Source organism: Bombina bombina, chromosome 2 (assembly GCF_027579735.1).
Source record: "Bombina bombina isolate aBomBom1 chromosome 2, aBomBom1.pri, whole genome shotgun sequence".
Lineage (NCBI taxonomy): Eukaryota > Metazoa > Chordata > Amphibia > Anura > Bombinatoridae > Bombina > Bombina bombina.
In genome coordinates this window covers 422,152,353-422,179,251 of record NC_069500.1, presented here as the reverse complement: position 1 = coordinate 422,179,251, position 26,899 = coordinate 422,152,353, and the positions used below count along the sequence as shown (strand labels likewise).

The 26,899-nt window shown below is 41.4% G+C and overlaps 1 protein-coding gene across 1 annotated transcript in view; it reads left to right on the top strand.

Moving 5' to 3' along the window:
* Positions 1–20,982: 20,982 nt before the first annotated feature.
* Positions 20,983–26,899, top strand: part of IGLL1 (immunoglobulin lambda like polypeptide 1) — a 71,231-nt gene continuing 65,314 nt past the window's right edge. Inside the window, exons 1-2 of the mRNA XM_053700520.1 lie at positions 20,983–21,039; positions 21,150–21,458. Of these exons, the coding sequence (XP_053556495.1) occupies positions 20,997–21,039; positions 21,150–21,458 (352 nt within the window). The 5' untranslated portion in view covers positions 20,983–20,996. The remainder of the gene's footprint in view (positions 21,040–21,149; positions 21,459–26,899) is intronic.

Below are 26,899 nucleotides of genomic sequence, written 5' to 3'. Positions count from 1 at the left end.
AACGTGAAACAGGTTTAGACTAATTTTCCATATCTCATTGGATTATGGTAGAAACTTAATGTCACAGTGAGACCCACAGATGGATTAAGTCCGTAGATATTATTATACATGCTAATGTAGCCAGTCCTTATTGAGCTCCAATTTTAATGTCACGCAATTTAGTAGAAGGGGCTAAAATCCAGGGAGGTATTGAGGCCTTTAGGTGTCAAAGTGTCCAATCTGTAGATCCACTTACTCTCACACTGGAGCAAGAATTTTCCTCTATTACCTCCCCTCAACATAGGGGGTATGTGATCTATAAGCATCGTCCTCAGTCTAGACACAGCATGTTTATGTTGAACGCAGTGCCGTGCCACCGGTTGTTTAGATTCTCCCATACGGAGTGCTTCCCGTATCGCACAACGATGATTTGCCATGCGTTTACGGAACGTTGTTGTCGTCTTACCGATGTAAACCCTAGAGCATGGACAGATCAGCATGTTTACCACAAACGTGCTAGAGCACGATAAACGATGTCTGATATCAAATCTGTGGTTATTATGCGGGTGCTGAAATGTGCTACCCCTAAGCATACAATTACAGGTGACACATCCCCCACATGGGAAACAACCCATTTTAGTTGTCTTCAACCAAGGCATACTGAGTAAACAGGAACTTATGTTCCTAATCACAGATTATCCAAAGGTACCTGTACTATACTTACTACCAAAGGTACATAAAACCTTAGAAAATCCCCCTGGCAGACCTATTGTGTCTGCCAGGGGCTCGGTGTTGTCCAATTCGGCTATTTACATTGACTCACACCTCCAAGAGGTGATTAAACACCCTTATGCTTATCTGAAAGATTCTCCAGACATGATCAAAACACTCAGGGGTTATGAGGATTTAAGGAGTGATGATATCCTAGTCACCATGGATGTTGACAGCCTATACACAGTCATCCCTCATGTTGAGGGGGTGGGGGCTGTCAGATCCATGGTGACAGGGAGTTTGTTTTATAATGGTCCGCCTATCGAATTCCTGTGTGAGATGCTGACTTATTGTCTGGAGAAGAATTATTTCAAATTCAAAAGTTATTATTACCTACAGGTGGCAGGTACTGCCATGGGGTCAAATGTGGCACCCACTTACGCAAACCTTTACATGGCCTGGTATGAGCGTGAACTGGCTGGTTCACAGCCAATTTTGGCTCCAGACCTTCCTCCCTCTCAACCGCCATTGCTCATTATTCCCCCTCAACCACCCGCATTTCAGGATTCCCCTTGTCAACCCATCCCCTGCCCCAATGTACCGAATGGCACGGAGGCCAGGGTTGAGGCGGCGGCTCTCATATAGCTGCCGCCTGCTGCAGCGTCTGCTTTGGCGGCTTTGCTGAGATCCTTGGCGGCCGTGATGTCCCCCACGGCTGCTGCATCGGCAGTAGTTAATCCAGGGGTAGGTCCCAATCTGGACCTGCAGTTCGCTGCGGAGCCTGCGCTTGCGTTGGCTGGAGTCCTCCAAGATGGCGCAAGACAGTAAGTAGCATGCCTCAACCCTTCTGGCGCCCATGGGGACAGTGATGGAGCCTCTATGCGCACCTCTCCCAAAAGTTCTTCCTGCCCTAGCGGTGCGACCCCTGCTGGGGCCACCCCCGGATTGAGGTACTCCCGTACCTTGCAACAATGTCCCGCGACGATCTGCGCCTCCATCACTATCCCCTCCCCTAACACTGCAACATAGTTGTAACTTACTTCTACATTTCACAACCCTTAGAACCTTAACCCTTAAGCCTGTTCCTAGCACATACTGAGCTACCATTTTGAGTGTTAAAAAGTCATCTATATCAGCAGCCATATTTGAGACAAACTATAAGATAATATCCAGATTGTACCTTACCGCCACACATCTCTATATGATATACCTGTCGGCATAGCCTAGATGTTGGAGGCAATGTGGTGAGCTAGGTACTCGTTGCACATTTGGTGGTCTTGCACTAAGATTGACATTTTGTGACCAAGTATTCTACTATATAGCCAAAATTATAACTAAAACCCTTGAATATTTTATTAATCAAATTACCTTGTGTTAGTTGTAGATAAAGAAGACAGCTCCTCCTGTTTATGTTGAATAGTGATAAAATATGAAAATGTTTATAGCTGTCTGTCCAGTGACATAGTACCGAAAATGGCAGCTAGGCAGTTGTAGAAACAATCACAGGGGAATCAGCCAGATCAAAAACAATCACCCCTTCCATATTGTCATCAGCCTATAGCAGCAGAAACAATACATATATATATATATATATATATATATATATATATATATATATATATATATATATATATAAAAAAGAACACTTTGTAAGTAAGTAGCGCACACATAGACTTTAGCAATATAATTTCAAAAGGTACCTGTTTACCACTCACTGTCCGGTAACACGCTGGGGAGCAATTGGCTCAGGGTTTATGGAGATCTGCAGCTGTGGAGACTGAGCCGGTCTGTAGTCAGCGTCTGAGTAAATAGAATATATTCCAATGGATTGTCCCCACTTGTAGCGCAAAAAATCTCTCTCCAAAGAAAAGTAAAACTTCCTTTATTGTAGTAACAAAAGTAAAAACATGACAGCCTACACACGACTGTAATAAAGCACTTAATGTAAAAACACAGTGTCAGTGATCTGAACCACATGCAGACATGTTTCGTGCAGTTGCGCACTTGATCACTCTGCGATCAAGTGCGCAACTGCACGAAACATGTCTGCATGTGGTTCAGATCACTGACACTGTGTTTTTACATTAAGTGCTTTATTACAGTCGTGTGTAGGCTGTCATGTTTTTACTTTTGTTACTACAATAAAGGAAGTTTTACTTTTCTTTGGAGAGAGATTTTTTGCGCTACAAGTGGGGACAATCCATTGGAATATATATATATATATATATATAGATAGATAGATAGATAGATAGATATAGATATCAGAATAATTCACAATAGACTTATCAAGCCCTTTATTGTGTTTAAACAAAAGTTATCCACACTCTGCTGATTGTTATGTTTGTGAAAAATCATTTAATACATTATTAACCCTTTTAAGACTCTAACAGCATATATAGCTAAATAGTTCCATCTATTGATTATTCACAAATCTGTTTATTTTTTAGCACAAACGCCATCTATTGGTTGCTTATAAAATAATATTTCTCCAACATAGGTGTGTCCGGTCCACGGCGTCATCCTTACTTGTGGGATATTCTCTTCCCCAACAGGAAATGGCAAAGAGCCCAGCAAAGCTGGTCACATGATCCCTCCTAGGCTCCGCCTACCCCAGTCATTCTCTTTGCCGTTGTACAGGCAACATCTCCACGGAGATGGCTTAGAGTTTTTTAGTGTTTAACTGTAGTTTTTATTATTCAATCAAGAGTTTGTTATTTTGAAATAGTGCTGGTATGTACTATTTACTCAGAAACAGAAAAGAGATGAAGATTTCTGTTTGTATGAGGAAAATGATTTTAGCAACCGTCACTAAAATCCATGGCTGTTCCACACAGGACTGTTGAGAGCAATTAACTTCAGTTGGGGGAACAGTGAGCAGTCTCTTGCTGCTTGAGGTATGACACATTCTAACAAGACGATGTAATGCTGGAAGCTGTCATTTTCCCTATGGGATCCGGTAAGCCATGTTTATTAAGATCGTAAATAAGGGCTTCACAAGGGCTTATTAAGACTGTAGACTTTTTCTGGGCTAAATCGATTCATTATTAACACATATTTAGCCTTGAGGAATCATTTATTCTGGGTATTTTGATATAATAATATCGGCAGGCACTGTTTTAGACACCTTATTCTTTAGGGGCTTTCCCAAATCATAGGCAGAGCCTCATTTTCGCGCCGGTGTTGCGCACTTGTTTTTGAGAGGCATGACATGCAGTCGCATGTGAGAGGAGCTCTGATACTTAGAAAAGACTTTCTGAAGGCGTCATTTGGTATCGTATTCCCCTTTGGGCTTGGTTGGGTCTCAGCAAAGCAGATACCAGGGACTGTAAAGGGGTTAAAGTTAAAAACGGCGCCGGTTCCGTTATTTTAAGGGTTAAAGCTTCCAAATTTGGTGTGCAATACTTTTAAGGCTTTAAGACACTGTGGTGAAAATTTGGTGAATTTTGAACAATTCCTTCATGTTTTTTCGCAATTGCAGTAATAAAGTGTGTTCAGTTTAAAATTTAAAGTGACAGTAACGGTTTTATTTTAAAACGTTTTTGTACTTTGTTATCAAGTTTATGCCTGTTTAACATGTCTGAACTACCAGATAGACTGTGTTCTGAATGTGGGGAAGCCAGAATTCCCATTCATTTAAATAAATGTGATTTATGTGACAATGACAATGATGCCCAAGATGATTCCTCAAGTGAGGGGAGTAAGCATGGTACTGCATCATTCCCTCCTTCGTCTACACGAGTCTTGCCCACTCAGGAGGCCCCTAGTACATCTAGCGCGCCAATACTCCTTACTATGCAACAATTAACGGCTGTAATGGATAATTCTGTCAAAAACATTTTAGCCAAAATGAACACTTATCAGCGTAAGCGCGACTGCTCTGTTTTAGATACTGAAGAGCATGACGACGCTGATAATAATGGTTCTGAAGGGCCCCTAACCCAGTCTGATGGGGCCAGGGAGGTTTTGTCTGAGGGAGAAATTACTGATTCATGGAACATTTCTCAACAAGCTGAACCTGATGTGATTACGTTTAAATTTAAGTTGGAACATCTCCGCATTCTGCTTAAGGAGGTATTATCCACTCTGGATGATTGTGACAAGTTGGTCATCCCAGAGAAACTATGTAAAATGGACAAGTTCCTAGAGGTCCCGGGGCTCCCAGAAGCTTTTCCTATACCCAAGCGGGTGGCGGACATTGTTAATAAAGAATGGGAAAGGCCCGGTATTCCTTTCGTCCCTCCCCCCATATTTAAAAAATTGTTTCCTATGGTCGACCCCAGAAAGGACTTATGGCAGACAGTCCCCAAGGTCGAGGGAGCGGTTTCCACTTTAAACAAACGCACCACTATACCCATAGAGGATAGTTGTGCTTTCAAAGATCCTATGGATAAAAAATTAGAAGGTTTACTTAAAAAGATGTTTGTTCAGCAGGGTTACCTTCTACAACCAATTTCATGCATTGTCCCTGTAGCTACAGCCGCATGTTTCTGGTTCGATGAGCTGATAAAGGCGGTCGATAGTGATTCTCCTCCTTATGAGGAGATTATGGACAGAATCAATGCTCTCAAATTGGCTAATTCTTTCACCCTAGACGCCACTTTGCAATTGGCTAGGTTAGCGGCTAAGAATTCTGGGTTTGCTATTGTGGCGCGCAGAGCGCTTTGGTTGAAATCTTGGTCAGCTGATGCGTCTTCCAAGAACAAGCTACTTAACATTCCTTTCAAGGGGAAAACGCTGTTTGGCCCTGACTTGAAAGAGATTATCTCTGATATCACTGGGGGTAAGGGCCACGCCCTTCCTCAGGATCGGCCTTTCAAGGCAAAAAATAAACCTAATTTTCGTCCCTTTCGTAGAAATGGACCAGCCCAAAGTGCTACGTCCTCTAAGCAAGAGGGTAATACTTCTCAAGCCAAGCCAGCTTGGAGACCAATGCAAGGCTGGAACAAGGGAAAGCAGGCCAAGAAACCTGCCACTGCTACCAAGACAGCATGAAATGTTGGCCCCCGATCCGGGACCGGATCTGGTGGGGGGCAGACTCTCTCTCTTCGCTCAGGCTTGGGCAAGAGATGTTCTGGATCCTTGGGCGCTAGAAATAGTCTCCCAAGGTTATCTTCTGGAATTCAAGGGGCTTCCCCCAAGGGGGAGGTTCCACAGGTCTCAGTTGTCTTCAGACCACATAAAAAGACAGGCATTCTTACATTGTGTAGAAGACCTGTTAAAAATGGGAGTGATTCATCCTGTTCCATTAAGAGAACAAGGGATGGGGTTCTACTCCAATCTGTTCATAGTTCCCAAAAAAGAGGGAACGTTCAGACCAATCTTAGATCTCAAGATCTTAAACAAGTTTCTCAAGGTTCCATCGTTCAAGATGGAAACCATTCGAACTATTCTTCCTTCCATCCAGGAAGGTCAATTCATGACCACAGTGGATTTAAAGGATGCGTATCTACATATTCCTATCCAAGGAACATCATCGGTTCCTAAGGTTCGCATTCCTGGACAAGCATTACCAGTTCGTGGCGCTTCCTTTCGGATTAGCCACTGCTCCAAGGATTTTCACAAAGGTACTAGGGTCCCTTCTAGCTGTGCTAAGACCAAGGGGCATTGCTGTAGTACCTTACTTGGACGACATTCTGATTCAAGCGTCGTCCCTTCCTCAAGCAAAGGCTCACACGGACATTGTCCTGGCCTTTCTCAGATCTCACGGATGGAAAGTGAACGTGGAAAAGAGTTCTCTATCTCCGTCAACAAGGGTTCCCTTCTTGGGAACAATAATAGACTCCTTAGAAATGAGGATTTTTCTGACAGAGGCCAGAAAAACAAAACTTCTAGACTCTTGTCGGATACTTCATTCCGTTCCTCTTCCTTCCATAGCGCAGTGCATGGAAGTGATCGGTTTGATGGTAGCGGCAATGGACATAGTTCCTTTTGCGTGCATTCATCTAAGACCATTACAACTGTGCATGCTCAGTCAGTGGAATGGGGACTATACAGACTTGTCTCCGAAGATACAAGTAACTCAGAGGACCAGAGACTCACTCCGTTGGTGGCTGTCCCTGGACAACCTGTCACAAGGGATGACATTCCGCAGACCGGAGTGGGTCATCGTCACGACCGACGCCAGTCTGATGGGCTGGGGCGCGGTCTGGGGATCCCTGAAAGCTCAGGGTCTTTGGTCTCGGGACGAATCTCTTCTACCGATAAATATTCTGGAACTGAGAGCGATATTCAATGCTCTCAAGGCTTGGCCTCAGCTAGCGAGGGCCAAGTTCATACGGTTTCAATCAGACAACATGACAACTGTTGCGTACATCAACCATCAGGGGGGAACAAGGAGTTCCCTGGCGATGGAAGAAGTGACCAAAATCATTCTATGGGCGGAGTCTCACTCCTGCCACCTGTCTGCTATCCACATCCCAGGAGTGGAAAATTGGGAAGCGGATTTTCTGAGTCGTCAGACATTGCATCCGGGGGAGTGGGAACTCCATCCGGAAATCTTTGCCCAAGTCACTCTGCTGTGGGGCATTCCAGACATGGATCTGATGGCCTCTCGTCAGAACTTCAAAGTTCCTTGCTACGGGTCCAGATCCAGGGATCCCAAGGCGGCTCTAGTGGATGCACTAGTAGCACCTTGGACCTTCAAACTAGCTTATGTGTTCCCGCCGTTTCCTCTCATCCCCAGGCTGGTAGCCAGGATCAATCAGGAGAGGGCGTCGGTGATCTTGATAGCTCCTGCGTGGCCACGCAGGACTTGGTATGCAGATCTGGTGAATATGTCATCGGCTCCACCTTGGAAGCTACCTTTGAGACGAGACCTTCTTGTTCAGGGTCCGTTCGAACATCCGAATCTGGTTTCACTCCAGCTGACTGCTTGGAGATTGAACGCTTGATCTTATCGAAGCGAGGGTTCTCAGATTCTGTTATCGATACTCTTGTTCAGGCCAGAAAGCCTGTAACTAGAAAGATTTACCACAAAATTTGGAAAAGATATATCTGTTGGTGTGAATCTAAAGGATTCCCTTGGGACAAGGTTAAGATTCCTAAGATTCTATCCTTCCTTCAAGAAGGATTGGAAAAAGGATTATCTGCTAGTTCCCTGAAGGGACAGATTTCTGCCTTGTCTGTGTTACTTCACAAAAAGCTGGCAGCTGTGCCAGATGTTCAAGCCTTTGTTCAGGCTCTGGTTAGAATTAAGCCTGTTTACAAACCTTTGACTCCTCCTTCGAGTCTCAACTTAGTTCTTTCAGTTCTTCAGGGGGTTCCGTTTGAACCCTTACATTCCGTTGATATTAAGTTATTATCTTGGAAAGTTTTGTTTTTAGTTGCAATTTCTTCTGCTAGAAGAGTTTCAGAATTATCTGCTCTGCAGTGTTCTCCTCCTTATCTGGTGTTCCATGCAGATAAGGTGGTTTTACGTACTAAACCTGGTTTTCTTCCAAAAGTTGTTTCTAACAAAAACATTAACCAGGAGATTATCGTACCTTCTCTGTGTCCGAAACCAGTTTCAAAGAAGGAACGTTTGTTGCACAATTTGGATGTTGTTCGTGCTCTAAAATTCTATTTACATGCTACAAAGGATTTTAGACAAACATCTTCCTTGTTTGTTGTTTATTCCGGTAAAAGGAGAGGTCAAAAAGCAACTTCTACCTCTCTCTCTTTTTGGATTAAAAGCATCATCAGATTGGCTTACGAGACTGCCGGACGGCAGCCTCCCGAAAGAATCACGGCTCATTCCACTAGGGCTGTGGCTTCCACATGGGCCTTCAAGAACGAGGCTTCTGTTGATCAGATATGTAGGGCAGCGACTTGGTCTTCACTGCACACTTTTACCAAATTTTACAAGTTTGATACTTTTGCTTCTTCTGAGGCTATTTTTGGGAGAAAGGTTTTGCAAGCCGTGGTGCCTTCCATTTAGGTGACCTGATTTGCTCCCTCCCTTCATCCGTGTCCTAAAGCTTTGGTATTGGTTCCCACAAGTAAGGATGACGCCGTGGACCGGACACACCTATGTTGGAGAAAACAGAATTTATGTTTACCTGATAAATTACTTTCTCCAACGGTGTGTCCGGTCCACGGCCCGCCCTGGTTTTTTTAATCAGGTCTGATAATTTATTTTCTTTAACTACAGTCACCACGGTACCATATGGTTTCTCCTATGCAAATATTCCTCCTTAACGTCGGTCGAATGACTGGGGTAGGCGGAGCCTAGGAGGGATCATGTGACCAGCTTTGCTGGGCTCTTTGCCATTTCCTGTTGGGGAAGAGAATATCCCACAAGTAAGGATGACGCCGTGGACCGGACACACCGTTGGAGAAAGTAATTTATCAGGTAAACATAAATTCTGTTTTTCTTTTTTTTTAAAAATCACATTTATACGTAGTAATTTACATTTCTGCAAAATAATCTATTACTCTTGAAAAGGAATTATTTATTTTTAGATAATGATTGAAATAACAATCCAGAACCCTTTTTCCGTTATTTCTTTTTTTTAAACAAAAAGTGTTTTTAACTATCCCGTGCTAAACCATTTCCTTCTCCTGTGCTAATGCTGGTTTTTATTGGCACTCATTGCATTTACACATGAATTTTATTTGTTTTAGCTGCTCAAGCATTTTTTATTAAATCACTTTAGTTTGCAGAAGCACCACAATATGAAATAATTTTTTTTTTAATATTTTGTGATATATAACAGCACAAAGGTAATTATTTCCTACATATTTCAAATATTCCCCAACATAGAACCAGTGCTGTCAGGTAACACATAGTAGCTGAACAGACATAGGACTACTTGTCTGAAAGGGCAGGATTGATGCTTTGCAGACTAAGGATGTCAGGTTGGGGACATCATATGTACAGTGTCCTTGGAGGAGGCAGATTTATTGGATGGAGGAGGAAGGAGGATATTTTACAGCATGGAGCATGGAGTTTTAAATTACAGAGGAGGGTCTTTTCTATAAGGGAGCAAGGATGTTCTAAAATGGACACTGTAATCATGAGATGTTGTTCCAAATGCGGCTAACTCTGTCATGGTTATAAGAAGATCAGAAGATGTCATGGTGATAAGAAGATCAGAAGATGTTATGGTGATCAGAATATCAGAACATGTTATGGTGATCAGAAGACGTTATGGTGATCAGACGATCCGAACATGTTATGCTGATAAGAAGATCAGAAGACGTTATGGTGATTAGAAGATCAGAAGATGTTATGGTGATCAGAAGATGTTATGGTGATCAGAAGATGTTATGGTGATAAGATCAGAAGACGTTATGGTGATCAGAAGATCAGAAGATGTTATGGTGATCAGAAGATGTTATGGTGATCAGAAGATGTTATGGTGATAAGATCAGAAGACGTTATGGTGATCAGAAGATCAGAAGATGTTATGGTGATCAGAAGATGTTATGGTGATCAGAAGATGTTATGGTGATAAGATCAGAAGTTGTTATGGTGATCAGAAGATCAGAAGATGTTATTGTGATCAGAAGATGGCAAGGTGATCAGAAGATAGGCTACTTGTCCAACTGTATTTACTTTGGAGTGCTAAGGTCCTTTTCATAATCCCAGAGTACAATAAAAATCTCATGTTGCTGGGGGCTGAGATGTGGACTTTTAATAGTTCTACGTAATGTTCCTGAAAACACCTGCTAACTAATGCAAGGCGCTAATAAATGCTGACCATAATCATAGCATAATGGGGATGATTATCACGTCATCTTCCAAAATTAGGGGGTTAATTATTCAAAAAGCCCACTTTGCTTTAATTAAAAACAATAACAAAGTGAATTATTCTCTATAGTAGTGTTTATTTATCCGAAATTGAAATAACTCATTAATAAAGGGTTATTTAGTTAATAAACCAATAGATGGCGCTGCTGTGTAGATATAGTTGCTTTCATATATTTTCAGTAATCCTGTAGCATATAATGCTAGTAGGCAAGGCTGACGCTATAATTAAAATTTAACAATATTAATCAAATAACTTTACCAATATAAATGACCTAAAATATGTAAACAATGTTTGTAGCTCGTGAGTAGTAGGTTACTTGTTTGCTGTCCAGTATTTTTTAGTGCAGAACAGATGGAAATGTTACTTATTAGCTGGACTTTACCAATGTGTTTAACATATTTGTAGGTAAGCTAGGGTCACTAATGCAAAAATTGTGTGCTCTATCCTTATATATTTCTCACGCACTCAGCATTTATCAATGCACAAAAGCAGTTCTGGTGAACTGGTTGTGCAATGCCGCCCCCAATCGGCCACTAGCAGGAGTTGTCAATCAGCCAGATTGTATAGAATCGGGTGGATTGATGTCCGCAGCCTGAGAGCAGGCGGGCAAGTTATGGAGCAGCGATCTTTAGATCGCTGCTTCATAACTGCGGTTTCCGACGAGCCTGAAGGCTCCAATAGATCATTTTCTTTATGTCTCTAAAAAAATGAAGTCTCTTTAAAGATAAAATAAAAATTGCTTTTATGCTTAAGGGATATCATAATTAGTCAATAAAGCAGTGAGTGGCCTATTAATAAGCCAAGTAGTTAAAAGTAAAAAGCATTAAATATCCTGCAAAATCTTACTTTACAACAGGGTTTAGGTGATGGAGTATAGTGTAATGAAAAGCAAATATGTGGAGTTTTATAGATATATTGATTGGCTCTCTCATGGCTAGTCATTTAGGTCCCTCCCACTTTTCACAAAATCTTCTTTTCAAATAAGAGATAAACCTCTTGGCTTAAATGAATTAGGTGGCTTTGGTCTTTTCTGAGCTATAAGTGAAAAAATATGGAAGAGGTCTCTGACAGGATACAAAATCAGTGCTCCTGTTACATCTGTTCACATTTCTCTATCTCTCCACAAGACAAAGGAAAGGAGTGTAGGGCCTATCAATGAGATAGTTTTTATTAAAGCATGAAAATTGTCTTGGGGCGGCGAAGCTAGGATGCTGTGTAAGCCTTAAAAGCAAGTGTGCGTCTGACCTGGGGCACGGTGAGGTCAGTGTCTCTGCTGGCCGTGCTGCAGGTATGGGGGACACAAAGAAGACTTAAGGCAGGTGTATTTCACCCTGCTGATGCTGTTTACGGCTACGCGGTCATGGGCTAAAGCAGTGTGCAAAAGTTAAGAACAGAAGGTACATGTTGAGGCTGTAGTTCTCCAACAGCAAATGATTCCTAGGATTTCATAGGAAGCCAAGAAAAAACAACCCCATATCCTTTTTAAAGATTTCTTCAAAGCTGCTGCCGCTTCTACTGAGAAGAGGGGTTGTTGTGCAAACGTGGCATGCTCTGATTCATTGTCGAGCATGCAATTTTCGCACTAGCAACCCTGCAAGCCTATGTGTTTAACCCCCATGGGTTAAAAACATAGTTAAAGTACCGCTCGGGGGTAAAGAGTAGAACTGCTGCTCCCGAGCAGATACAGCCGGCGAGCCAATCAGCAGCCTCAGTCGCATGACACAGCAGCGTGACTGCAGCTGCGGATTGGTGCACCGTCTGTATCGGCTGAGGTCCAGAAGTTCTCGTCAGCTCCAGAGCGGTACTACGTGTTGAACCCATTTGTCATTTTTGCACTGCGATGTCCCTTTCATTCTAATATTATAGAAATCATACCCCTTTAAAGAAAGGCATAAAGGAAGAGCACATTTAGAGTTGTGTGTGGGTTTTCTGGGTTTTCTTCTCTCCCTTCAGACTCATTGTCTGGTATTCATGGATTTGTGACGATAGCAAGGACAGCCTTTGGCCCTAGGAGGTAATGCAGTTAAATAAGCAGTCTGGTTGTTATGCATTAGGGAAGAACTTGTCCCAAAAAAAATAAAAAGATAAGAAAAAAACCTTTGTAAGCAGGAAACGGTGGCTTTGGATTGCAAACAGTAGGGCTATGGTAGAAGGTGTTGCAGCGCACTAAACTTGGGCAGCTTGAGATAGCGTTTGCTCTGGACTAGCGCTTGATTGGCTGACTGGCTAACTGCTAGACTACAACTGGGTGAACCCATTTTTTTTTCGTTCATGTTTCAGATAGAACATGCGATTTTAAGCAACTTTCTAATTTACTCCTATTATCAAATTTTCTTCATTCTCTTGGTATCTTTATTTGAAATGCAAAAAATGTATGTTTAGATGCCGGCCCATTTTTGGTGAACAACCTGGGTTGTTCTTGCTGATTGGTGAATACATTTATCCACCATTGTACAAATGCTTTCCATGGTACTGAACCAAACAAATAGCTTAGATGCCTTCTTTTTCAAATAAAGATAGCAAGAGAACGAAGAAAATTTGATAATAGGAGTAAATTAGAAAGTTGCTTAAAATTGCATGCTCTATCTGAATCACGAAAGAAAAAAAATTGGGTTCAGTTTCCCTTTAACCCCTTAAGGACCACAGCACTTTTCCATTTGGTCTGTCCGTTTGGGACCAAGGCTATTTTTACATTTCTGCTGTGTTTGTGTTTAGCTGTAATTTTACTCTTATTCATTTACTGTACCCACACATATTATATAACGTTTTTCTCGCCATTAAATGGACTTTCTAAACATACCATTATTTTCATTATATCTTATAATTTACTATAAAAAAAATTATAAAATATGAGGAAAAAATGGAAAAAAACACACTTTTTCTAACTTTGACCCCCAAAATCTGTTACACATCTACAACCACCAAAAAACACCCATGCTAAATAGTTTCTAAATTTTGTCCTGAGTTGAGAAATACCCAATGTTTACATGTGCTTTGCTTTTTTTGCAAGTTATAGGGAAATAAATACAAGTAGCACTTTGCTATTTCCAAACCACTTTTTTTTTAAATTAGCGCTAGTTACATTGGGACACTGATATCTTTCAGGAATCCCTGAATATCCCTTGACATGCATATATTTTTTTTTAGAAGACATCCCAAAGTATTGATCTAGGCCCATTTTGGTATATTTCATGCCACCATTTCACTACCAAATGCGATCAAATAAAAAAAATTGTTCACTTTTTCACAAATTGTTTCACAAACTTTAGGTTTCTCACTGAAATTATTTACAAACAACTTGTGCAATTATGGCACAAATGGTTGTAAATGATTCTCTGGGATCCCCTTTGTTCAGAAATTGCAGACATATATGGCTTTGGCATTGCTTTTTGGTATTTAGAAGGCCGCAAAATGCCACTGCGCACCACACATGTATTATGCCCAGCATTGAAGGGGTTAATTAGGAAGCTTGTAGGGAGCTTTTAGGGTTAATTTTAGCTTTAGTATAATGTAGTAGACAACCCAAAGTATTGATCTAGGCCCATTTTGGTATATTTCATGCCACCATTTCACCGCCAAATGCTAACAAATAAAAATAAAGCGTTACATTTTTCACAATTTTAGGTTTCTCACTGAAATTATTTACAAACAGCTTGTGCAATTATGGCATAAATGGTTGTAAAAGCTTCTCTGGGATCCCCTTTGTTCAGAAATAGCAGATATATATGGCTTTGGCTTTGCTTTTTGGTAATTAGAAGGCAGCTAAATGCCGTTGCGCACCACACGTGTATAATGCCCAGCATTGAAGGGGTTAATTAGGGAGCTTGTAGGGAGCTTGCTGGGTTAATTTTAGCTTTAGTGTAGGTATCAACCTCCCACATGACACATCACACCCCCTGATCCCTCCCAAACAGCTCTCTTCCCTCCCCCACCCCACAATTGTCCCCTCCATCTTAAGTACTGGCAGTAAGTCTGCCAGTACTAAAATAAGAGTTTTTTGGGGATTTAAAAAAAAAAAAAAGATAATTCTGCTCTGTAGGATCCCCCCTTAGCCCCCAACTTCCCTGACCCCCCCCCCCCCAAACAGCTCTCTAACCCCCCTCTCAGCCTTATTATGCGCCATATTGGGTACTGGCAGCTGTCTGCCAGTACCCAGTTTGAAATCAAATATGTTTTTAAGAACATTTTATTATTATGTTATTTTAAAAATATTATTTTCTGTAGTGTAGCTGCCCCCCCTCAACCCCCAACCTCCCACCCTCCCAGATCCTTAACATTTGTAAAACATTTGCCCCCCCTCAACCCCTTCTCTCCCACCTTACAGTGTTTCATAGTGTAGGGTTCCCACCCGCGCGCACCCGCTCCCGTGCACGCGCGCACTCGATCCCGCCCCCCTTCCCCACCGATGGGCGCCCACCCGCCTCCCACGATCAGCTCCCACCCACCAACGAACAGGGCCATTGATGGCCGATGCAGAGAGGGCCACAGGGTGGCTCTCTCTTCATCGGACGGCTTAAAAATGTTATAGCAGGATGCCTCAATATCGAGGCATCACTGCTATAACATGAAAGCAGTTGGAAGTGATCAGGATCGCTTCCACTGCTTTCAAAGACCAACGACGTACGGGGTACGTCCTTGGTCATTAACTGCATTTTTTTGCAGGACGTACCCCATACGTCGTTGGTCGTTAAGGGGTTAAGCTATGGCTAAGCAGTGGATGGTCTTAGGTTGGAGAGATGACCTGCTTTAATAAATAAAATAGAATAAAGTTTGCAAACTTAGATGCATTTTTGGCTTGCTATTTGAAGCGTTTCACTAGCCAGACACACTAGCATGAAAACTTACCGTCCCACAGCTCAGCTATTGCCTGGGAGCCTGCTGAGCGAACCGCAAATCCGCAATGACCGCCTGTGCCAGAGCCCCCAGGGCCAGCACCCATTAACCCGAGGAAACAATTTAAATGCAGTAAAAAGATGAGGTGCTTTAAGGAAATAAAATGGACTGAAATCTGCAAAAAGAAAATTCGTCTTTGGATAGCTAGTTGTAAAGTGTCACTAGGACACGCAGCATGAAGACGCATCAACCTCGGCTCAATTCATGCACTTGCTCATGACTCGCGTGGATGCGCAGCTGACCTCTAGGCCAAAATGGGCTCCTCGGGGGCAGGCTTTACAGGACCAGTACCCATCATCTTCTGATATCTAGAACATTCATTCTTAAAACAGTTTATAAGTAGTAAAGAGAGAACTTGCTTTAAAAGGATATGAAACCCCAAAAATGTTTCTTACAAGATTGAGACAGAACATGCAATTTTAAAGGGAGAGGAAGCCCAAATATTTTATGTCTTGATTTAGAAAAAGCATGCAATTGTAAACAAGTTTTCGATTGACTTCTATGACCTAGTTTGCTTCATTCTCTTGATATCCTTTGTTGAAACGCTTATCTAAATAGGCTTGGTAGATGCTGCTGCTTGATAGCTGCACATAGATGCCTCATGTAATTGGGTCACCCATGTGCATTGCTATTTCTTCAACAAAGGATATCTGAAGAATGAAGTAAATTAAATCATTGGCGTTCATTGGAATGTTGTTTAAAATTGTATTCCCTATTAGAATCGTGGACTAATAATACCATTGGGCTTCATGTTCCTTTAAACCACTTTCCAATGTACTTGTATTATCTAATTTGCTTTGTTCTCCTAGTATTCTTTGTTCTCTTGCTAAAATTTACAAAACAAAAATCGAGCTTTAGGTCGCCACTTGTGCATTTTTACTCGATGCAAGAGGAAGCCCCCAACAGCTCAACACTCACCCCCAAAGCCACTACCCTTTATTTTCCAAATGTTATACAACTAATCCTTGAAACAGTTTATAAGTAGCAAAGAGATCACTTGTAAAGACATAGCTTGCTTCATGGAAGAGAAAAAAAAAAAGCGAAAGAAAAATGTCAAAGCTTTGAAAGGCTAGTGGTGCCGCCGCCAAGCAAGCAGCCATCCGCAGCTGGCTTTGAACACAGAACCTTTCGCTTCCAATACTGCACCACTAACCACTAGGCCATGGCAGAATACTGTTGTAGTTTTTGACAGGGTTAGTACACATTATTTTTCAAACTTAGAAGATTGTTCAGTAATAAAGAGATAACTTTAATAGTTGTGCTTGAAGAGAAAAAGCACCCACCCAAAGAGGGATTCGAACTCTCAACCTTGTGCTTCAAAGGCTGTGCAGATAGCCACTAGACCAGAACAGCTTGCTGGACTGAACTCTGACATGACCAGTGTCCATTATGTTTCCAACTTTAGAAAAGTAATTCTTGAAATTTTTAAAACTTAAAAGATTGTTCAGTAATAAAGAGATGACTTTGCTAGTAATACTTGAAGAGAAGATGCAGCACCAACCGAAGAAGGATTTGAACCCTCAACCTTGCGATTCCAAACCTCCAATGCTAGCCACTAGACCACAGCAGACTGCTTGTGAGTGCTTTGACAGGGTTAGTACCCATTATTTTTAATACATAGAAGATTGTTCAGTAATAAAGAGATGACTTTGCTAGTCGCGCTTAAAGAGAAGATGCAGGACCCAGCTGAAGATGGATTCAAACTCTCAACCTTACGCTTCCAAGGAGGCGCACATAGCCACTAGACCACAACTGCCGGTATGACAGCACACTGACATGACCAGTGTCCATTATTTTATAAACGTTTTTGCCTGCTAAGCCACAATGGCTTCCTGCAGCCTATTAATACCTAGTATTTTTATGTCATCACCACACAAGCCAACTCACAGGGGGTAGAAACAGAAAACCGCTGTGGAACAGTGGTAAGCTCATGGCTTCGGAACCGCAAGGTCACCGGTTTGATTCCAGCCTTCAGCCACCAGTTTCAAGGCATAGTTGCCGTAGTGGTCGTAAGTTCACCCGCCCTGGGATTGCACTTGTAAGTGTATGGTTAATGAGAGGTTAGAGGTGCTTGTTTGGGAATATGGGATTGAGTGAGTGGGTGGATGTGTTGAGTGAGTGGGTGGATGTGTGTTGTGTTAAGGGAGTGGTCAGATTGGGAATGATGGGAGGGACTTGGTTGTGCAAAAATAGGAGAAATATAAGGGGCAGGCCAGGATGGGGACAAATAGGCTAGGGTGTGCTGGGACCTAGTTGGGAAAAATAGGACAGCATTGGGGTGGAGCCCAGTGGTGACGATAGCATAGGTGGGAGGGGCCCGGTTGGGGAAAAAATAGCATAGGCAAGGGTGTAAGAGGGAGAAACAAGATGCGGGAGTGGTCTGTTGGGGACAGATATAGGGGAGGGTCCTAAGTGGGAAGAAATGGGTGGGAAAGAACTAGCTTGGGAAAAATAAGAGGGGAGGAGCAAGTTTGTGGGGATAATAGGGAGGGCTCAAGAGAGTGAGATATAGGATCGTGGGTGTGGTTGGGAAACAAAAGCCATAGGGGATGGGACTGATCAGGAGAAGTAAGATCGGGGAGGTGCCTTATTGGGAAAGATAGGATAGGGGGAGTGTCTGGATAGGAAGGGATTAGGTGGGAGGAGCCAGGTTGTGAGATATAGGGGAGTGACCTTGTAGGGAATGAAGGAAGGGGTGTGCCTGATTGGGAGAAATAAGATAGCAGGGTGGTGCCTGGAAAGGGATTAGCTGGTATAAGACCACCCAGATGGGAGGAGCCAGGTTGTGGGTAGCATAGGAGGCGGTCATGAGAGTGAGATCTAGGATAGAGAATGGTCTGTTTGGGAAAAACTGGATGTGGTTCTTTTTTTTGACGGGGATCAAGATGTGTATCTTGAGGATGAGTCTTATTGGAAATGGAGGGGTTTGGTTGTGAAAAATAGGATGTGGTCCCCGAGGGGTGGGGTACAGATTGGAGCAGTGGGAGTGATATCGGTGATGGAAGACCAGATGGTAACAATTTGTTTTAAAGAAGGGCTGGATAGCTTGGATCTTGAAAGATGATGGGGTTTTTTTTCTCTCCACATCTAGCGCTATGAATGTGTAAGGAAATGTATACGATGGATCACAGGATAATTAGAAGGGGGTGCAAGATCTAAAGGTGAGTACTATGATTGTTACGGAGGACCTGCAATATGGAAGTGGGGAGGAGTGTAAAGTGTCATATCAGAAGGGACCTGCTGGCATATGCGGAATAGGCTTTGTAACGTAGAGGTGTGGAAGGGGAGTGTGGGGAAAGATGTGTGTGTCTCTCTCGCCACAAGACAAAGGAAAGGAGTGTAGGGCCTATCAATGAGATAGTTTTTATTAAAGCATGAAAATTGTCTTGGGGCGGCGAAGCTAGGATGCTGTGTAAGCCTTAAAAGCAAGTGTGCGTCCTGGGGCACAATTACCTGCTTTACAACCCACTGACATGACCAGCGTCTATTGATTTACAAACTTAAGAAAATTAATTCTTAAAACTTAGAAGATTGTTTGGTAATAAAGAGATGACTGTGCTATATGTGCTTGAACAGAAGATGCAGCAACAACCTGAAGAAGGATTCGAACTCTGGCTTTGAACACAGAACCTTTTTCTTCCAATACTGCAACGCTAACCACTAGGCCACGGCATACATCTTGCAAAGGCACTGTCAGGTTAGTATCCATTATTTTTAGAACGTAGAAGATTGTTCAGTAATAAAGAGATAACTTTGCTAGTTGTGATTGAAGAGCAGATGCAGTACCCACCCAAAGATGGATTCAAACTCTCAACATTGCGCTTCCAATGCTGCTGACTTTGAACAGAGAACCATCTGCTTCCAATACTGCAACACTGACGACTAGACCACGGCAGACTGCTTACGAAGGATTTGTCAGGGTTAGTACCCATTTTTAAAATGTAGAAGATTGTTCAGTAATAAAGAGATGACTTTGCTAGTTGTGATTGAAGAGAAGATGCAGTACCCACCCTAAGATGGATTTGAACTCTCAACCTTATGCTTCCAAGTCTGCACAGATAGCCACTAGACCACAACGACCTGCTTTACAGCTCACTGACATGACCAGTGTCTATTGATTTACAAACTTTAGAGTTTTAGAGAGAACCATCTGCTTCCAATACTGCAACACTAACCACTAGACCACGGCAGACTGCTTACGAAGGATTTGTCAGGGTTAGTACCCATTTTTAAAATGTAGAAGATTGTTCAATAATAAAGAAATGCCTTTGCTATTTGGGCTTGAACAGAAGATGCAGCATCTACGTGAAGAAGGATTCGAACTCTGGCTTTGCACACAAAACCTTCTGCTTTCATTACTGCAACGCTAACCACTAGGCCACGGCAGACTGCTTGTGTACACTTTGACAGGGTTAGTACCCATTATTTTTTTAAAAAAACTTTGAGCTATGGCTAAGCAGTGGATGGTCTTAGGTTGAAGAGATGACCTGCTTTCAATAAATATAATAGAATAAAGTTTGCAAACTTAGATGATTTTTGGGTTGCTATTTGAAACATTTCACTAGCCAGGCACACTAGCATGAAAACTTGCATCCTCCTGCCAGAACCCACAGGGCTATTACCCATAAACCCAAGAAGCAGTACTTGAGCAATGCGAACACGGCCACACTAATCTTTGAAAGTATAGGGTGAGCTAAAGAGATATCAGTTGTGCTAAACATTCTCTGGTAATTCTTTTTTACCATGGACTTGTAATACAAGATTGTGCTCTATTCTGAGCATTGGCCAGCAATACTGATAGTGCAATCTGCTCTATCAGTAGTGTTCCACTTGTAATCTAGGTCAATATTAGTAATATTTTTGCACTTCACTTGTGATCTAGCCCAATATGTCATAAATGTTAGACTTGTTAAAATATTTATGCAGATATTTATCAACTGTTTACCATAGAGTTCATCACTATAATCTCTAGGTAATCATGAAATAAAAAGATGTCTTTAACGCATAACTTTTATAGTCAGACGTTGACAGTTTAATACATAATATGATCTTCCTGTGCACAAGTAAATTATCAATCACTAAATAAAACAATGCTACAGATAGAATTAACAGTTATATCTCACAATTCACAATCTCGTGACAATGACGGTATATATAGCCTACAACGTTACTAGTTTTCTGAAATGGTGTAGGAGAGCTCTACAGGGTATGTATAATGAATGGATAATCTGTTTCCTTCAGGATCTTCTGGAACAAACACTTCAAAAAGAAGGAACCATAATAGTGCAGAATGTTTAATACGAGATTGACACTAAATGGAAAATACTTAGAGAAAAAAAAAGTGTCAGCTTCAACACTTATTAGTCAAAAGACTGATACAAGATAAGCGATTCCAAGCTTAAAAAAACAATTAAATAGCTATCAATAATATAATAAAACAGTTAAAATCACCAGCACATTGTTGTAGTACAACCACACTTCAGTAATCTACTTCACTTTGTTGGCAGTGCTGAAAAAATGAACACTTGAATATGAGAACTGAAGAGGATAATTCCCCTCATGTTACGTCTATACACAAATAAAAAATCTAATATAAGAAATAATTTGCATACATGCTATATATAAGAGCACTGGAGGGGATATTTTAGTCTGCTACCTTGACTAGTCATCCTAGTTTACATCATGTTCTGTGCTACTATAGTGGTTTTCAGCTGCCTCTATTCATGTAAGAGAATCTATGTGTTAAGAAAAATATCTGTTTCCAGTATGCACAAATATTTCTTGTCTTAAGAAGCTGTATTTGGCAATTAATATACTGTATGTTTTCCTTTACAGGTACCAGTGCTCAGCAGCTGACTCAGCCACCCTCAGTCTCTGTGTCATCAGGGAGTACAGTCAGACTGCAGTGTACCTTGTCGTATGGATACAAAAGCAACATTTTTAGAATTAGGTTCTGCCAGCAGAAACCTGGCTCTGCTCCTCTCTTTCTGTACCACTTTTACAATAGAAATGACCAAGGCCGAGGTGCTGGGAGTCCTTCAAAATTCTCTGTTACTGCCGACCACCCCAGAAACCTCTGGGAGTTGGTGATCTCTGGGGTACAACCTGAAGATGAGGCTGATTATTATTGTATGATATGGCGAGGTCATCTTGGAACACAGGCACAGTGACACAGTTTTATAGAGAAGTGAAACACTAAGCAGATCATTTACTGCAATGCAGGCGTGACTAACAAAATATGCATGTAATTAATCTCGACACCATAATTAGGCTTTACATTTCCCATAAAACAATACACACACCAATAATTGGGCTATAAAGCAGATTATAAAACATGTAAACAACAATATAATTGACACTATTATAATATTTTTATTCATGACTTGATGCAAGGATTAAATAGCAACATCTCTATTTTTGCAGAGGATACAAAGTTGTGTAAGGTCATTAGGTCAGAGCGGAATAAACTTGCGTTACAAGGGGATCTACAAAAATTAGAAGTATGGGCAAATAAATGCAGATATCCCAACTCTCCCTGAAGTTCAGGGAGTCTCCCTGATGCCAGCAAATGGAATGCAATCTCCCTCAAACTCCAAGTACTATGATCCAATGTGGCCCAAATCCGGAAAAGTGTTTCTTTAAGGAATGCTGTTAGTTGCTGGGACGTTATAGAACCCTCAAAGCATGCATCAGTAACCAAAACGCCCCCCACTTATTCTAAAAAAATAAAAAACAAATACTACCTTATTTACTACCCATAATTAAACTTTGTATTTTAAAATATTTAAGCATTCAACAAGGGTAACGGTCACTGGAGAAAATAGGTTTGTTGTATGTGGTTGTGCAATAAAGCACTTTTTTTTTAATGTGACTTTAGTGGGAAGCTACTTCAATGATAAGTCTCTACCTTATTTAGGGTTTCAAGGTGTCCAATATATAACTGGTGGGGGGGGGGGGGTGGCGGCGCAGTAGTGGGAGAAGCCACCTCCCTGAAATGGGTTTTTGCAGGTTGGGATGTCTGTAAATGGAAAATGAGATTTAATACGGGAAAATGCAAGGGTTCCTACATTTTCTAAGTAAAAAATAAGCAGGCACTGTATTATTTAACATGGAACTAGACCACTGGTTTCAAACCTGTCCTCAGGCCTCCCCAAATGGCCCTGTTTTCTGGATTACCCTGGATTAGAGAAGGAAAAATAGCCATGTTAACTAATCAGCTGATTATTTCACCTGTGCTCCAGTTCAGATATCTACAAAATGTGGCCTGCTAGGGGAAGCCTGAGGGACAGGTTTGAAAACCAGTGGGACTAGACTTAGGCCAAACAGAGGAGGAAAAGGGATTTGGGAGTAGTAATAGATAACAAGCTAAAAATGGGTGCACAATGCAGGGTAGTGACTTCTAAGGCTAATACGATACTAGCACGTATTAAAAGGGAGGTATTAAAAGGGACAGTAAAGTAAAAAAAAAAAAAAAAAAAAAAAAACCTCATGATTCAAATAGGGCATGTAATTTTAAACAACTTTCCAATTTACTTTTATCACCAATTTTGCTTTGTTCACTTTGTATTCTTAGTTGAAAGCTAATTTCTTAGACCTTGAAGGCTACCTCTAATCTAAATGCATTTTGACAGTTTTTCACCACTAGAGGGTGTTAGTTCATGTGTTTCATATAGATAACATTGAGCTCATGCACGTGAATTTACCGTAGGAGTGAGTACTGATTGGCTAAAATGCAACTCTGTAAAATAACTGAAATCAGGGGGCAGTCTTCAGAGGCTTGGATACAAGGTAATTACAGAGGGTAAATTGTGGTATTATTATAACTGTATTGGTTATGCAAAACTGGGGAATGGGTAATTCAGGGATTATGTTTTAAAACAACAACAATTCTGGTGTTGACTGTCCCTTTAATGCAAGAAAGGAAAGCACAATTCTATCACTATTAAATCCCTGGTAAGACCTAGAGTATGGAGTTGCAGTTCTGGGACCATTTAAAAAAAAAAAAAAAGACATTGTAGACCTAGAAAAAGTTCATGAGAAGGGCCACAAAGCTAATAAGGGGAATGGAGAATTTAAGCTAGGAGGAGAGGTTAGCCAAACTGGGTCTGTTTTTACTTTATGTAAATATATTCAAGACCCATATAAAGAGAGGCCAGAAACAGAAATTCAGAGGTATGAATGCTTGTGTTAAATGGGTCACCTTTTAATGCGATTAGCTCAACTGGAGCTTTTTTGTAAGTATATTGAGTTTTATAGGTTGAACTCGATGGTCTTTTTTTTAAAACATCATCTACTCTGTTACTAACATAAAAAATGACAAGTAATTGAAAAACAACCCCATAGTGCTTGCGCTCTATTCATTAAATCTGTTCGGAAAAGCTGTCAGGAGGTGTACCCCATTCAATATCCAACATTTTAAAAGGAAAGCAGTCCACCAACCGATGACGCATTAAACAACCCTGTGACAGACTGGCCTGGTACCACCAAAAGATGCCTCTTGCCCTCCAAACCCCCTCCAGCAAACAGAAAGGTTGACACCAGCCCTTTACCCCAAACAATAGACAGAACTCAGGTTGAGGTAAAACCAAAAGAATAACCATTACTAAAAACAAAAGCACACACCTGACCGCCCCCCCCCCTTCAGGAGAACAGTCCCCTCCTGGAATATCAGCATAGATCAGATAAGATGTATAACCAGTAGAAACATGACAACCTTTGAACATTAATCTAATTATCAGCATGGGCACTAGCCAAGTCTTATAACTAGTTACAGGAATCCCCCACCCTGTCTCCCTTGTCTATGTGCTGGGAAACATGTACACAGTAAGTCTTGATTAGCCTGGACGTGCCCACCAAGATGCCCAGAAACCGTTCAACAGCCCCAGCTACATAAAGTGCATTACACTGGTAATTACTAATTGTCCCACCGTAGATCCAGCTCAATGTTCCTGGTGCAACATGGGCAAATGCTGCATTATGTAGCTCCAGACGACCAGCCAGAAGATTTAAAATATACCCAGAAGGATTTCCATAACCCCAGATGGGAAGGGTGCTTCTGCCTGGTTTGTCCAGCACAATTTTCCAGCAGACACACCACTGTTCTGGGTACTGCCTTGCCATATCTCCCCCAGTAATCACACCCCCGGCCAGTAAGAGGGTCTCCAGTCCCGGCTCCCTTCCGGGCCCGACTGGGCAAATAGTGTGCAGGATGGGGTTGTTGCTTCCCTTGTTCAGAGAAGAATAGCCTGGTATTTTGGCGCTGGACTGTCAGTGGGCAGGGTCAGACTGATATGCTTCAGGATATTTTTTCTCTGTGAAGGGGCATAATATGCAAAAAGAACGTGAACCCTGAGGAGTTACAATAAAAATGAACATGCATGGAAGTTATTCCAGCTTTCTGTTCTATCTCAAGGAGTGCTGTTCTCTCTCTTTTTATTTTTATAAATAGTGTGCAGGAGGCTAGTCCATAGTCCCGTCCAGAGGCCCCAGTGACAGTAGGTTCCGTTACAAACCCTATACATGATATACAGGCAGGGTGGGCGGGAGTTTCTTCTCAACTGCTGGTCTGGAAATGAAGAGGCCTACACTTCCTCCTGATTCCATTTATAAATATTCATCCAAGGCTGCCTTTAAATAGTCATACTAAATCTGCTCTATATGATGCCCTTGATAACAAATAATTCTGTTTAATTTTACAGCATCAACATTTACAAAATATTGTTGATTGTTTGTCTTGATCTGAGCTAACAGGAAGACTTCAATTCTTTAAAATAATCACTGCTTAAATGGGACATAAACACATACATACACTAACATATATACACACACACGTGGGTGTGTGTGTGTGTATATATATATATATATATATATATATATATATATATATATATATATATATATATATATATATATATATATATATATATATATATATATATATATATATATATATATATATATATATATATATGGAGTGCAGAATTATTAGGCAAGTTGTATTTTTGAGGATTAATTTTATTATTGAACAACAACCATGTTCTCAATGAACCCAAAAAACTCATTAATATCAAAGCTGAATAGTTTTGGAAGTAGTTTTTAGTTTGTTTTAGTTTTAGCTATTTTAGGGGGATATCTGTGTGTGCAGGTGACTATTACTGTGCATAATTATTAGGCAACTTAACAAAAAACAAATATATACCCATTTCAATTGTGAATGTTGAGATGTTATATTGGTTTCACTGGTAAAAATAAATAAATATACATTTCTGACATTCAAAAACAAAACAAAAACAAATCAGTGACCAATATAGCCACCTTTCTTTGCAAGGACACTCAAAAGCCTGCCATCCATGGATTCTGTCAGTGTTTTGATCTGTTCACCATCAACATTGCGTGCAGCTGCAACCACAGCCTCCCAGACACTGTTCAGAGAGGTGTACTGTTTTCCCTCCTTGTAAATCTCACATTTGATGATGGACCACAGGTTCTCAATGGGGTTCAGATCAGGTGAACAAGGAGGCCATGTCATTAGATTTTCTTCTTTTATACCCTTTCTTGCCAGCCACGCTGTGGAGTACTTGGACTCGTGTGATGGAGCATTGTCCTGCATGAAAATCATGTTTTTCTTGAAGGATGCAGACTTCTTCCTGTACCACTGCTTGAAAAAGGTGTCTTCCAGAAACTGGCAGTAGGACTGGGAGTTGAGCTTGACTCCATCCTCAACCCGAAAAGGCCCCACAAGCTCATCTTTGATGATACCAGCCCAAACCAGTACTCCACCTCCACCTTGCTGGCGTCTGAGTTGGACTGGAGCTCTCTGCCCTTTACCAATCCAGCCACGGGCCCATCCATCTGGCCCATCAAGACTCACTCTCATTTCATCAGTCCATAAAACCTTAGAAAAATCAGTCTTGAGATATTTCTTGGCCCAGTCTTGACGTTTCAGCTTGTGTGTCTTGTTCAGTGGTGGTCGTCTTTCAGCCTTTCTTACCTTGGCCATGTCTCTGAGTATTGCACACCTTGTGCTTTTGGGCACTCCAGTGATGTTGCAGCTCTGAAATATGGCCAAACTGGTGGCAAGTGGCATCTTTGCAGCTGCACGCTTGACTTTTCTCAGTTCATGGGCAGTTATTTTGCGCCTTTGATTTTCCACACGCTTCTTGTGACCCTGTTGACTATTTTGAATGAAACGCTTGATTGTTCGATGATCCCTGTACATATATATATATATATATATATATATATATATACATACACACACACACACACACATATACAGGGAGTGCAGAATTATTAGGCAAATGAGTATTTTGACCACATCATCCTCTTTATGCATGTTGTCTTACTCCAAGCTGTATAGGCTCGAAAGCCTACTACCAATTAAGCATATTAGGTGATGTGCATCTCTGTAATGAGAAAGGGTGTGGTCTAATGACATCAACACCCTATATCAGGTGTGCATAATTATTAGGCAACTTCCTTTCCTTTGGCAAAATGGGTCAAAAGAAGGACTTGACAGGCTCAGAAAAGTCAAAAATAGTGAGATATCTTGCAGAGGGATGCAGCACTCTTAAAATTGCAAAGCT